Genomic DNA, 14517 nt, shown 5'->3' on the forward strand with positions numbered 1-14517 from the left:
AATAGCCGATCTACAAGCTGTCAAGCTCACAACAAATAAAAAGCAACTACTAATATTTACAAGCAACTTTACAGAAAACGAGGTCGCTTATAATAAGCATACAGGGCAACACTAGTTGTTGACGTGTGTGTTGTGGATCGCCGTCTTTTTGCATTTCTTTAGACAATCAAACACGTCTACACTAGCGTGTGTGTCACCTACATAGTCAATCTATATACCATTTTAAAGGTACGGGCCTTGTGATTAAAAACTGAAAGCTAAAATCAACGCCAAAGTCCGACATGTTGTTTCATGAAAATAGCAGATCTACAAGCTCACAACACGTCGCACTGCAATGCCTTGTGAGCTTGTAGGTTGGCTAGTTTGGATTTCTGCACAGGTGCACAGGTGCAGGCCATAGCCAAATGGATTGGATGCTCAGGTTTATGCACTGACTGCATACCTTTTCAGGGAGAGCAGGCCTTATACTCATTTTATCTGAGATCAATTGGGTCATGTACTTATTTCTTGTCATTTGATACTAAAAATAAAACAAGACATGTTTAATATTACAACTATAAATCTGTAATGTATTGCACATTCAAACCTAAAATGTATTTGACAAAGACTAAAAGTCTATAAGACTAAGACTAAACGACAAAGACTAAGACTATAAGTCTAAAAGACTAAGACTAAACGACAAAGACTAAGACTAAAAGTCTAAAAGACTAAGACTAAACGACAAAGACTAAGACTATAAGTCTATAAGACTAAGACTAAACGACAAAGACTAAGACTATAAGTCTAAAAGACTAAGACTAAACGACAAAGACTAAGACTAAAAGTCTAAAAGACTAAGACTAAACGACAAAGACTTAGACTAAAAGACTAAGACTAAAATTAAAAGACTTAGACTAAAAGACTAAGACTAAAATGAAAAGACTAAGACTAAAAGACTAAGACTAAAAGACTAAGACTAAGACTAAGACTAAAATATTTTGATATTTAGTCGACTAGACTAAGACTAGACTAAAACTATTTCAGAAGACTAAAATGGGACTAAGACTAAATGGCGTGTTATTCAAAAGACTAAGACTAAGACTAAATCAGAATTTGCTGTCAAAATTAACACTGGTATCTCGCTTCCTAAGCACTTTTCTTTTACTTAAAAAAATAATAATTAAAATCGTAATGGCCAGAAATAGCCAGAAATAATTTGGGCACTCAATGAGTTAAAATAGCCAATCTACAATCTCACAACTTTTCAGATAGCAACGCGTTGTGAGCTTGTAGATCGTCTATTTTCACTAGTTTCCGTTCCGAGAAGACAAAAAATGTCTGTATTGGTAAATGGTTTGTGAAGCAGTGATCTAGAGTAGTTAGCGAAACAGAGGCCTGGTTCATAACGGACGGAAAGAATTATAGATATCAACAGAAACTATCAGGGAGGCCATATTTCTAGCTCAACGAGAAGAGAGGCAGCCTGTGAGTCCAAAGGTCGCTGGTTCGATCCCTGTCCCCGATAATGTGTTGAGGTGGTCATGATTTGGCATTCTTAGGTTTACACATATATAGTGTTTCTTGAGGATGGGCTTAGGCGTTGTTTTACTGAGGTTAGGGTTAGTGAGGGTGGGTGAGGGGTGGCATTGCATAAAACATGACCTTGTTAATGAATGCATATGCAATTTTTAAAAATAACATGAAATGCCTTTTTGAGAGTAGTTATTTTCAATGTATACCCTATTTCCTTGTGAAAATAGCCGATCTACAAGCTCACAACCTTTTGGATAGCAACACTTTGTGAGCTTGTAGATCGGCTACTTTCACTAGTTTCGGTTCCGAAGCGACATACAATTTCTCTATTGGTAATAGGGATGCCACCGATTATTCGAATTTTCGAATATTCGTTAGTCTCCATAATCGAAAATGATTTTTAAAATTCGATTTTAATTATATATATTTTTTATTATTATTATTATTATTTTTATTTATTTTTTGAACTTTTGTATGCCTTAGTTTCAATCAAAATATATGCTAATACTAATAATAGTAATATTATAGTCTTAATAATTGTAAATGGCCACAGTTTGTTTTACTGTAAAGTGGAGGAAGCCAGCTGCGCTGTCTGTGCAGACTCAGAGTACTGCTGCAGCCACACACTCAGGGCCGGATTGGCCGTCGGAAGGACCGGGACTATTCCCGGTGGCCTGCCTCCTAGTGGCCTGCCTGACCTGATAAAAAATATATATATATAATATAACATAATAATATAACCGTCGAATAATCGAAAAATATTCGCCAGGGCTGTCCGAATTTCGAATTGGCTCAAGGTCAGATTGTGGCATCCCTAATTGGTAAATGGTTTGTGAACCCGATCTTAGTGTTAGTGAAACAGGGGCTTGGTTCATGACAGAAGGCAAGAGTTTTGATCTTCAACATACACCATCAGGCTGGACGTAGCTATAGCTCAATTGGCAGTGTGGTAGCCTGTGAGTCCCAAGGTCAAACCTGGATGCTAGCCACAATACCTCAGCACTCTGCTAAGCTGTTCAGAAAATTCATTTGTTAATTACATGGGCTGCTTTGTCTCAAATTCAATCTATTCTGTTTCTACGTCTTATTGTGCTGTTGTTGCACATTGCTTTTTGCCTTCATTCCTTGGCCCCGTTTATCGCTGCTAGCAGGTATATTATTCTATTGTCTTTTGCTCCCTCTCCCTCCAAAGCTTTTCGTATTTCTGGCATAACCCTGAAGTCCCTTTTTACGAAACTTGGCAATATGGTAGAGGGTCATGTAAAATAGCCAAAGGTGGCGCTATAGCACTCAATTTAAAATCCAAAATTGAACAGGTATAACTCATGCCCTGTTTGACCTACAGCCAAGTAGCCTCGATCTCCAGGCTTTTATTGCTTAGTTTTGCTAAAAAATAAAAGCCTGGCCCAACTATAGCCTGTACTGGGTATGAGGAAGTGTTTCATTTCCCAACCAACCAGAGTGCAGTGGGCGTCGCTCGTAATGTTGTGTTAACGGGGCGGGGGTTGACGGACAGATCGGTGAACCAATGGGATCAGGCGCCGTCTCTCGCCGGCTCTATACACACGCCCCTTTATACACGAAATCAGGAGGGTTGCAGCAGGCTAACAGCCAAGTGACCTACAGCCAAGTGAAAAAAATAAGCTTTTAAGAGCCAATGAATATTGCAGTTTTATGAAAATTATTATTCTGCCCCTAACACATAAATGCAGACTCATATTTTTATGAAACTTTGCAATATGGTAGAGGTAGAGGGTCATTCAATACATCAAAATATCACTGAAACCAATCTTAATCCAATTGGCCAAAGGGGGCGCTATAGCAATAATTTGAAAATGCAAACTTTAAACAGGCATAAGTCATGCCTCGTTTGGCCGACAGTCATGCAACATGCAACATGTGCCTTGACTCATGAGGATCACATCTATCTCTTTGACCAGTAAGCTCCGCCCTTAGATTTTCCACCATTTTGAGCAGTTTGAAAAGCACTTTAACCCCTTTTTCTCCCGGGATCTGTGAGCGATTTGCGTGCAATGATCTACACACACTCTATGGACCATTATCTAAAATCTCAGTTGAAGAGAAGTTTGTAGGTAAAAAAAATGAAGCCTTCATGAGCCAAAGAATATTGTAAAGGGCATGGCTTCATTACAAAAGAAAGAACAATCATCTGTGTGGGCTCCTTTCTCACTGACTTTTGATTGTTGATCGAATAGCTCAATCGGTAAAGGGTGTTACTTTAAATCACAAGGTCCCCGGTTCAAGCCTCACCTCATGCAGGCATCATTTAAATCGCATTGTACAAAACAAGACCGCATGCATGTGCACCATTGTCGCCATGGTGACAAAATGTATAAGCCTATTTAGAATACTACAATCCATCTGTGTTGTCTAGAAAGATGACAAAATAAATGGCAAACTTTTGTCTTGGTAATTTGTGACACGAGTTTGAAATATGCATTATAAGCATTACACTACAGAGATACATTACAATACCCACAATCCCTGCTCCCACAAGCTCTGCTCAGCTGTTGAGAATGGTCGTTTGTTAATTGCATGGGCTGCTTTGCCTCAAGTTCAATCTATTCTGTCAAGTTCAATCTATTCTGTTTCTATGTCTTATTGTGCTATTGTTGCATATTGCTTTTTGCCTTTATTCCTTGGCCCCGTTTATCGCTGCTTGCAGCTATATTTTTTTCTTGTTTTTGCAAATTACAAACCTGCCATCCATCTTCTTGGCTCAATGCAATCTTTACCTCCCTAGTTCTCGAAATGTTTGAGGTCAGTGCTAGTTTCATATTTCATCATGAAGTCCTGGCATGTTGTGGCTGCATGGGACTTAACCACTTAAACCAGAGTCCCTCAGGGGCAGTGTTAATTTTGACAGTAAATGTTGATGTCCTTTTAGTCTTTTGAATAAAATTCCAGTTTTTGTCACGTTTTAGTCATCTGAAATGTTTTAGTCTACTTTTAGTTGACTTAAAAGGATCCCTGTCTAATGAGCCAAATATGCCTTAATACATTATAATTGTCCTCTATAACTAAAATATAAAATTAAAAACACCGTAAATATTTTATTTATTTTAGAAACAGTTAAATCTTTCACTCAATAGGGGCAATGCCCATCGCACGTTGATGTAATTTTCCCATGTGTGGTCTAGTCCTATGGAATTTATGGAATGCATGTGCAGAAAAAACAATTTAAAATATTGATTTGATGCTCATTTAACCTTAGGAAGTATTAAGATGTTTTTTTATCAAGGCAACAACTCAGTAGAATAATGCAACTTTAGTAAACTCTTATTTGGAAAAGCCAATACATATGCAGATAAAATTAAATAAGGAAATGTTTACCCGTTGCTACTACAGTATCTGTACCGGCTGTCTATTCTTAGATCTGTTGTATCCATATTATGCGTCCACTATCCATATGATTACTCCGTCTTTGCATAGACTTGGTTGCCCATTGTTAAATGCTCATTAAACTCACAAATATTCTCCCAATTTATTCAGTAGTAGCTGTATCAGCTAATACAGCATATCAGACCGGAGTTCCCACCATTTGTTATGGCAATGTTGCAGGATCTGCCTATGGGGCGGCCATAGCTGAGTGAGTGGTTAGTGAGCCCACCTAGGGAGCCAGAGGCCCTGGTTGCCCCAGGTACGATTCCAGGCCACACCAGCATATGTGTCGATGAAATGAAATTTGTCCCTGAGCAAGACTCTTAACCCCTAATTGCTCACAGGCCCTCATTGGAAACAAGCCCGCAAGGACTTTCATGAACGTCCTGTTGAAAGGAATTATCCTTAAGTGGCTATTATCTCACTCCAATGGCCTAAAAAAACAGCTGTATACATCTTTAAAATGGAAGAAAGGAAAGAACACACTTAGATCACCATACACACAGATGTTTATTAGAATGCGGCTTCTCAACTGTTAGCGTTTCACACCCAGGGGTTAATGTCTGCTCACCAGACACTTTTGGTTGTCTCGTTTTGTTTTTTAATAGCGTGTTCGTCAGTCTACTCGCATAGCACTATGAATATGTCTTCTGTCTAGCTGTTAATGAGAAATTAAAACAGGACTTGTTTTCATCAAACTCTCACGAGTTTGAAAGATCAATTAAGGACGATGCACCATCAATCATTTAAATCGGGGGGTTTTGTGTGTGATCACTTTAGCATTTTTTTTTACCATCATAAAGGTGAGCATATAAAATATTCAAGAATATAGGTTCTGTAATATAGGTTACATTATTATAGTAAAAAGAAAAGAAGAAAATGCCTAAAAATAAACTCACATAACAGCCAGAAGCACCAGCCATGGGGAGGAAATGCATTGTGGTGCAGAGGCAGACCACACAGAGGTGCTAGTGTACCATTGCTCTGCTCATCTACCACAGGATATTTGCAGACAACTAGTCCTATACAACAGTGGTTCTCAACCAGTGGTCCGGGGACCACCGCTTTCAATTTTTGTTAAACATCTGCATTGCTTAATTAAAGAATTGTTATTTTGATCAACGTTTGCCTGTAATCTCTCCTATGGTACCACATCAATAGAGCATGGAATTGTGGACGAAATCGTATCGAACAAAATGTTCTAAGTCTTGGGTCTGAGAGTCTAAATCTCATCAAACGTGTGGTCCATGGCTCAAATGCCGAATAAATAATGGTCCTCGATATGAAAAGGGTTGAAAACCACTGCTATACAATAATGCTTTCACATTGCTCCCTCCAACCAACATGATATTCCCAATGCTCTGCCTGTGGGCCGTGCACAAGATGTTGAAACAGGGAACAGAATATTCTTATTCAACATACTGGACCTGATAATGGGCCTCATTTATCAAGCAGCATACGATAATCTCTTGCGATCGTTTTCTTTTTTTTGTATCTGCATTGGCATGACACATTGGGATTTCTCACTGTCCAAAAATACCACTTGTTCAGACATTTACGAGAACGAGAGAACAAACACTCTGTGTGTAAACTATGCAGTTTATGTTTACATTTTTATAGACAGCCATCTGTTCTCTAATACTACAAATAGTTTTGCAAATATTTTTATGAGGCGAACATTTGAAATGAATATCATTAAACAGGGTTTCTCCCATGTTTTTATAATTAATTGTTGAGAAGCCTTCTATAAATCTGAGAAAGTCTTGTCTGTAAAACATGGCACTTATGCCCGATTTACTATTGCACAAGAAAAATAGAAAATCTACAAGCTCACGTGTCACGCCGTGACGTGTTGTGAGCTTGTAGATATGCTATATTCGGTGAGCAACACAGGCAAGCAACTATGTATGTATGAATCAGGCGTTAGACATGATTCAGTGAGGGAAAAACAATGCCAATTCACTCTGCTAATGACTCCTCCAAAATACAGCAGCTTGTCACCATTTCTAAAAGGGTTATTTGTGATGTAAAAGCAAATGGTAGATAAAAGTTTAATTTAAAAAAACAAATCATTAGCAAATATTTGGTTGGAATGCTAAGTGTGGATCATCTTTGTGGGCGTCATGCATAGTATTCTGAGGCAAATGCACTTCTAATCTGTGACACTTTATCAACACAGATGCCGGGATACAATTGAAAAAGTGTTTCTGAATATTTGATACACTGGCAGTTCTTATAGTTTTACCAGGAAAGGTACACATATAATTTAAACCGCTTTGATAAACGAGACCCATTGAGTTGTTCACAGTCAGCACTGCCTTCTTTTCACATGGCACCTGATGTAATCCTGTGATAACGGTTAACTTAGCTTGACTAGCCATTCGTTTGGCTATTCTCGTGATCCTTTCTTCTGTCGGGCAACAGAAATATAAGCACCATCATCTGTGGCAACAGATACTCAGAATGTGTCAACAGACAGCTCATGATCAATGTGTAACATGTAGCCCTGGGTTTCACTCGGTTCAAAAACATTGTCCTCCTCTGTCATTGAGTGACTCAGGCTATGGTTAGGTCTGGTTTAGTTATTGTGGGCCGGCGTACAGCGGTGGCTCTTATAGGTGCCCAGGTGGCGGAAGCTCCGCCCACACTGATGGCAGCAGTAAGGGGTGGCTCCGCTGTGGATTCTCTGGTGGGTGTACAGGTTGCCCAGCTCCTTGAAGCGTCGGCCACACTGAGGACAAGCGTAGGGACTCTCTCCCGTGTGGACACGCTGGTGTCTCTTTAGGCCAGAGAGCACGGAGAAGCCCTTCCCACACTGGGGGCAAGGGAAGGGGCTCTGGGCGCCGCTGTGCCCCAGCCGATGGCTCTTTAGCCGGGCGGCGTGGCGGAACCTCTCCCCACACTCCGGACAGATGAAAGGCTTCTCGCCCGTGTGGATGCGCTGGTGCTGCCGGAGGTTGCCCAGGTAGTTAAAATGGCGCCCGCAGTCCCCGCACTCGTAGCCACCCTCGATTTTAATTTCCCTTTTTACTCCTCGATTGAGGCCCGTACCGATCCCCGATCCTCCTTCGTTGTTGTCCCCACCGCCTCTCCTGGCGTCACTGCTGCCCTCTCCCAGCGGGGGGATGGCTGAAGACGTGGACTGCAGGGCCTGCAGGGCCTGGGCGCCAGGAGCGTCTGTGTGTATCAGTTTAAGATGTTCCTCTAGGAACAAGGAGTCGGGGCAGAACGTTCCACACAGGGGGCAAATGTAGGTGTGGCCGGGGAACTGCTGACCTGAAAACGGGGAACACAAAATGAGATTATAATTTGACTGGCAAACTCCATTCTTGAAATTTGACCTTGGAAGATTCCATGTTTGGAAATAAGATATTTTCAATGAAGATTGCGAAAAGGCAAATCCTGCCGTCTCTCTTTTCTTATTTTATGGCATTTTTAGTTCATTAGACAATATAACATTACAGTCGAGTGACAGGAAAAGAGGTGATATGGTCGAGCAGTGGATCCCAAACCTTTTAACTCAAGACCCAAAAGAGAAATTAGACGTTTACCCAGGACTCAAAATAGCAGATCTATAAGCTCACAATGATTTACGAGCTTGTAAATGTGCTATTGAAGATATTTACCCACGACCCATAAAAATTGGTCCACGACTCAAAGATGGGTCCCGACCCACTGTTTGAGAGAGTCACTGTATGCCTACTGCAATGCATTCACTGTTTTAAGCAGCCCCAGGGCATACCTGTTCCCAGTATCTTGAGGACTGATAAAGCTGATGTTTAAAAGTGTATTCAAAGTTTCGGCCGCTTTCAACTTGAGCTTTAGGACGGATTTCCTTTTAACTGTCCAAAGTGCTTAAAAGTGTAAAAATGTCAAGATTAAAGCGGTCTGCTTCCAAGGTTGTAACGATCTGAGCTTCATCAATAATGTATGCATTCTTTAAAAATACACGGCCCCAAAAAGGTTTGAGAGGAAAGGTGAGAGAGAGAATGGCCAAAGAATAAATGGATGATACAGAATATTAGATAAAAGAGACAGATCATGAGTTAGAAAAATTCTGAAGAGATTTTGAAACAATTAGTAACATGAACTTCAATAAACTGAATTTTCAACCTACACTTACATGTACTTACAAATTATTTACATGTACACCACCACCATAGACACAAGCTGAAAATAGCACAAATCCAATGGCAATAGGCTATATCACATGGCCTTAAATGGGCTTTGAATTTAAGTTCAATCTTCAAGATCAAAAGGACAAAAGGACCACAATGACTTTTTTGTGCTTTTGTCCCTTTTGAATTTATATTGATTACTTTAATTAAAAGCTATCAATCAATCACAACAGGAACCATTACTGTACTGTAGTTATACAGTAGTCACTGACTCTGATTCACTGATTAATCTCTCTCCGCCTGACGCCCACCCCCAAAAGGCCTATTGCTGCCATAGCCAACACCCCAAACTCATCAATGAGCTTCATTGCGCACACGCAGGTTTGTGCGCGACCGTTCTTACTAGCAGCTTTTTCAGAGTGTATTTGTCGTTCGCAGATAGCAGCCGGTGACACAAGTTGTAATTTTTAAGTTAAACAAATCAGCACTATTCACAAACTGATTACTTTTTTCTATTGTCTCAAAGCATGTATCAACATAATATATCATAGACAAGGGAAAGTAAAACATTACAGATTATTTTCCATTCTATCATGGTTGGTAGGGTAATAATTTCTGTCGCATTTTAGAACGGCAAGCTCTGCATTCAGACTTTTCAGTGATGTTTGGATGTGTTCATCCTGGACCACCCATTTCGGATGCTGTCAATGCACTGAATGGGACCTTACCTTATCACGTTTAATCAGACTATTGATTGGTTTAAGTAGGTGAGATACTGACCTACCCACGTTTAATCAGACTATTGATACTGACCTACCGAGTAGGTGTTTTGCATAAAGTATAGTTTGGACCACGACAAAGGCGCGCCGTCTCAAGCGAACTAGAGCCACGAGAGGCACCACCGAGCGAGCTAAAGCGAGCGAGTTGCTGTGCCCAACGTTGCGACGTTCGCTTGAGCCGACTCAGCGCCGTCCGAGTTATGTACCGATAGGCACAGAATCGTAAATCATGTTTTGGGGACTGAGCCCCGCCGGTAGGTCAGCATCTCACCAATCAATAGTCTTGATTAAACGTGATAATGTCCCATTTAGTGCATTGATAGCATCCGAAATCGGTGCCTGGATTTAAAACCAGCATCAATCAGATTAATATATTAGGTTAATGAAAGAACATGGCTCACGCTAACCTCAGATGACAAAGTAGGCCTACACATCAGATTAGTTTCAGAATGAGTTTTGTTTAGGGTTGCAGTAGGCTAGAATGCCGTCGATAATGTAAAAATGTACTAAAGATCACAGTTCTAAACAAGATTTCATGGCCTTATAGTCTGAATGGCCCACTCAAATGTGTAGCTATTTATGTATTTATTGTTATGGTTTGCCCTTGATATCAATGGAGAGTTGTTTGCCACTTGCCAGACCTTGAGTTTGTAGGCCACCTCAATACAGTGATAAAAACAGAAGCATAGTCTTTATTAATTGAGAATATGTATTTGTATACTATAATAAAGAGCATGATTTTAAAAAACAGGAATACTAGTTATAAGCAAACTGTATGACTTTATTTAACTTGATTCATCCCACAATGGTTATCTAAGTTAACTTTAAAAACAACTTTAATATGGGCCGATATTATGGCGATACATATGCAGTACAATGTATTTCTATGACAATATGCATGCGGACACGCGTGTTTTTCCACCTAGAGCTGAAAAGGTTTCTTCAAGTGCCCGAGCAGCGTGTTGGAGCATGCATGGCCAGTGAGAACTGCTGTATTCATTAACATGGGAGTGAAAGTGAAGCAGCATCCATGTGCTTACGCTTGCGTGTCTGGTGGGCTCTTTGCATAGGCCACAGCACCCACCCATGCATACTCAATATGATTAGTTAATAAAAAAGTAAACTATGCTCTATAAAACATTTTCATGAAAATAAAACAATGACCAGAGTGTATAACTTAAACATTATGGTGTTTCGTCTTTCATTTCAGTTCCTAGTTAGATCCCTACCCCGGATAGCCCACTCTGCATTGGATTCTTCTCTTGGGGTACCTCTTGTCCTATATGTATTGCTCCCAACTTTATATATAAGGATGAATTCTTCTTTGTTTCATGGTTGTTTGTACAGTTTGTTGTGTGTTGTTCTATGTCTCAAGGTGGACCACAATGGAAACAAGCTTCTGCTTTTTTGTGTGTAATCCACGTTGGCGTTTTCCTAAATAATGACATTGTGATTTTTTTTAACTGCCAATAAAGTATTCTATCTATCTATCTATCCTCAAACAAATTATTTTGGTCCTCACTTTTTGTTTTGTAGACCTTTAAGTGCCTTGCTCAGGGACACTTCGGCGCGTATTGCTGGGCGGGCCTTGGAGGCAAACCGTGACCTTCTGATAACCCAGTAAGCCAATGGTTCCCAAACTGGGGGTCCCCAAATGATTTAGGGTTTTCTCACTCAACAGTAAACAAACCAACATACAGTATGAGTGTACACAGGGTATCTACACAAGGACTTTTGAGACCTTTTTTTTAATACCTCTAAAATGAAAAAAAATAAACTAATAATAAGACCATTACTATGTCAAAAGTAACCAACAAACTATAATATAAAAATGGTCAAACATTGGCCAAATTGTCAAATAATATAAGAGGCAAAAACTTATGAAAATAGCCGATCTACAAGCTCACAACGCCTCACATTGTGAGCTTGTAGTTTGGCTATTTTCACAATATGTATCTGTGGTGGAACCAAGTCAAACTAAATGTAATGCCTAAAGTCCTACAATTCCAAATACTTGTCAAGGTGGGGGGGTCCCCAGTTCAAATATGATTATTTTGGGGGGGTCACAGCCAAGTTTGGGAAGCCTTGCACTAAGCTGCGGTAAAAAATATATATTTATGTACACACACACACACACACACACACACACACACACATATGTATCACTACCTCAGCCTGATGTTCTGAAAGTCTAATATCTCCCCTGAGCGAGAGGGATGTCCCTTTGGTTTAGCGGTTAAGATGTTGGCTTTCCACGTGGGAGACCCGGGTTTGAATCCCGGGCGTTACACACATATATACAGAGATAAATTTGTATGTAGAATGAAAATCAATACAACCCTAACACACACTCTGTCTTATACTGTATAGTTGCACTTTAAGATGCCCAGTTGAGTTCCCAACTATACTGGCTTGCCACTCACCTGTCTCGAGCCTGTCCGTGTTGCCTTCCATGGGACTGTCCTCCCCTCCAGGAGAGCCCTGGGCCTCCAAGGGGAACCCAGGGGGTTGGCCATGGGACAGGGGGGCCTGGGGCTGGTCCATACCCTGTCCGTCCCTCTTATATGACTCATTCTCCTCATCCTCCTCCTCTTCCTCCTCCTCCTCCTCCTCCCCATCCTCCCCTGTCTCCTCTGGAGGGATACTCTCGCATTTGGGCTCCCTCACGCCTAGGAAAATATACTTTACTTGGTCATTGCATTGATGTAGATATAGTAGACGATGAATCCCATGCAACAGAGACCAATGCAGCGTCATAAATATTCAGGGGGGACTATAGACCTGATACATGACTGTCATATATTATATCTTGTGATCCAAGGCTAGGAGTACTACTAAGTGGCACACTGGTCACTGAAATCTCAAAATAACCCTGAAATGCACAATGTAATAGATTGTATTTTTCATTGAACATAAATGTATAACACAAATGACTTCATACGAGAGACACTAGATCAAAAACAACCCCCCAAAACGAATACCTTTCAGATCTGGTGTGTACTCCATCCCTGCCATCCATTCGTAGTCGTAAATCCGTTTGCTTCCAGAAGGTAAGATGTTGAAGAGATCATCCGTGGCCGAGTCCGACTCCCCGTCTCCTCCGTGGCCACTGGCGGTGCCCGTCATGCCGCTGTCCGTCCAGAGGTGCAGGGACTGCGGGTCGGGCTCTGATGGGCGAGCCTCCCTGTCGCCACCACCACCACCAGCCCCCGGAGGAGGGGGATTTGTCAAGTCACCGTCCATCTCCGGGCCACCCTTCGAATTCTTATCCTTCATGAGATAGTCACAAATAGCGTTGATGTTCTCCTTCTTCACGCCGGAGGCGGGCATGACGGGCGGCTTGGCTTGTTTCTTGGGGTCACTGCTGCCGTTGTTGTGCTGCTTCCTGAACCCCGAGGAGGACGCCTCGCCGCCGGGAGAGGAGAACGGCTCCCTGCCGTCCCGCTGCAGGGACTCCAGTCTCACCTTTAACAGCTCGATCTCGTCCGTTTTCTCCCGCAGCTCCAGCTTCAAGACGCGGATCCTGACGCTGACCATCTTCCGAATCTCGGACAGCGCGGTCTCCAGCACCACCGTGATGTTCCTGCCGAGGTGCTCCGTGATGTCGCTCACCGAGCACAGCAGCTCCTCGTCGGGCTCCAAATCCAAGAAATCGTCGTCGGCGGCGGCGGCTGCTCTCGGCGTCTCCATGAAGGCGTTCTGGTGCTCCTCCGGCGACAAGCTCGCCTCGCTGCTGAACGTGTGGTTTCTTTTTCGGCTCATATTTAGCCTGACCTGGAGCAGCCTTTAAATAAACGTTTGTTTTAGCTGAAAATGTAGAAGCTAGCCACCACTAGCCAGTAGGCTAATGATGCTGAAAGACATCCACATAAGTGGACTTTGGATCCCATAGTCTCGGAGGCACGGCGCTGCGGTTGGTTGGCTGTGTTGGTTGTCAGGGGTGACAGATGTAACATTTTGGGGTTGGTTTGTTTTTTATTAAGTCTAACGTTATGTATTTTCACCGAGCACTATATTTTGATTCATATGTGAATTTACACTAAATCCCAATCGGATGTTAAAATTGATCCCCCTTAGAAAAATGTTTAAATGTACCATTTCTTGTATATTATTGTCTGTCTTTAAGTTTCATAATGAATTGAATACACAGGACCACAATGGAAACAAGCCTCGAGGGCTTTCCGTGTTATCCTTCAAACAATCTTTGTAAAACCGTACCTCTGTAGTCTGTACCATCTGCAAACTGTTACTAAAGTATTCAATCAATCATCACCCGCCTCCTCCACAAAGAGAACCCTATGCAAAGAACTAGCCAATCACAGCGTGAGCGTCTCTCGGGCCTATGGGATGTACAGTAATAATGGCTGTGCTCAGCAGAGTCTAGGTCGGGTTTCGGGTTTCACGGGTAGCGCGACCTACTGTACACTCCACAAACTGCAGGGGTCCGGCTCCCATGTATGACAACATTACAACCTTAGTTATTATGCAGTGGTGGAAAAAGTACTAACTTTTGCAATGTAAAGTAAAAGTACTCATTATGCAGAATGTCCCATTTCACAAGTTTTATAAATGTATGAAAATCCGTTGAAAATAGCAGATAGGCTATTTTCAAATGGGTAATGTATGTTTGTAATAATTTTCAAAATCTGAAAAGTAACTAGTAACTTAAAAGTTTTCAAATAAATGTAGTGGAGTAAAAGTGGTAG

At 41.4% G+C, this 14517-nt stretch overlaps 1 protein-coding gene across 1 annotated transcript; it reads right to left on the minus strand.

Annotated features, from left to right (window-relative positions):
- Nucleotides 1-5415: 5415 nt before the first annotated feature.
- On the minus strand, nt 5416-13659 carry znf16l (zinc finger protein 16 like). The gene is made up of 3 exons (XM_080450630.1): nt 12793-13659; nt 12235-12480; nt 5416-8190 (listed from the first exon to the last, which is right to left on the minus strand). The coding sequence occupies exons 1-3, from the start codon at nt 13571-13573 to the stop codon at nt 7493-7495; spliced, it is 1725 nt and encodes a 574-aa protein (XP_080306756.1). The 5' UTR covers nt 13574-13659; the 3' UTR covers nt 5416-7492.
- Between the last annotated feature and the right edge of the window lie 858 nt (nt 13660-14517).

The sequence above is a fragment of the Gymnoscopelus braueri genome (genome assembly GCF_963280865.1).
Source record: "Gymnoscopelus braueri genome assembly, chromosome: 15".
Classification (NCBI taxonomy): domain Eukaryota; kingdom Metazoa; phylum Chordata; class Actinopteri; order Myctophiformes; family Myctophidae; genus Gymnoscopelus; species Gymnoscopelus braueri.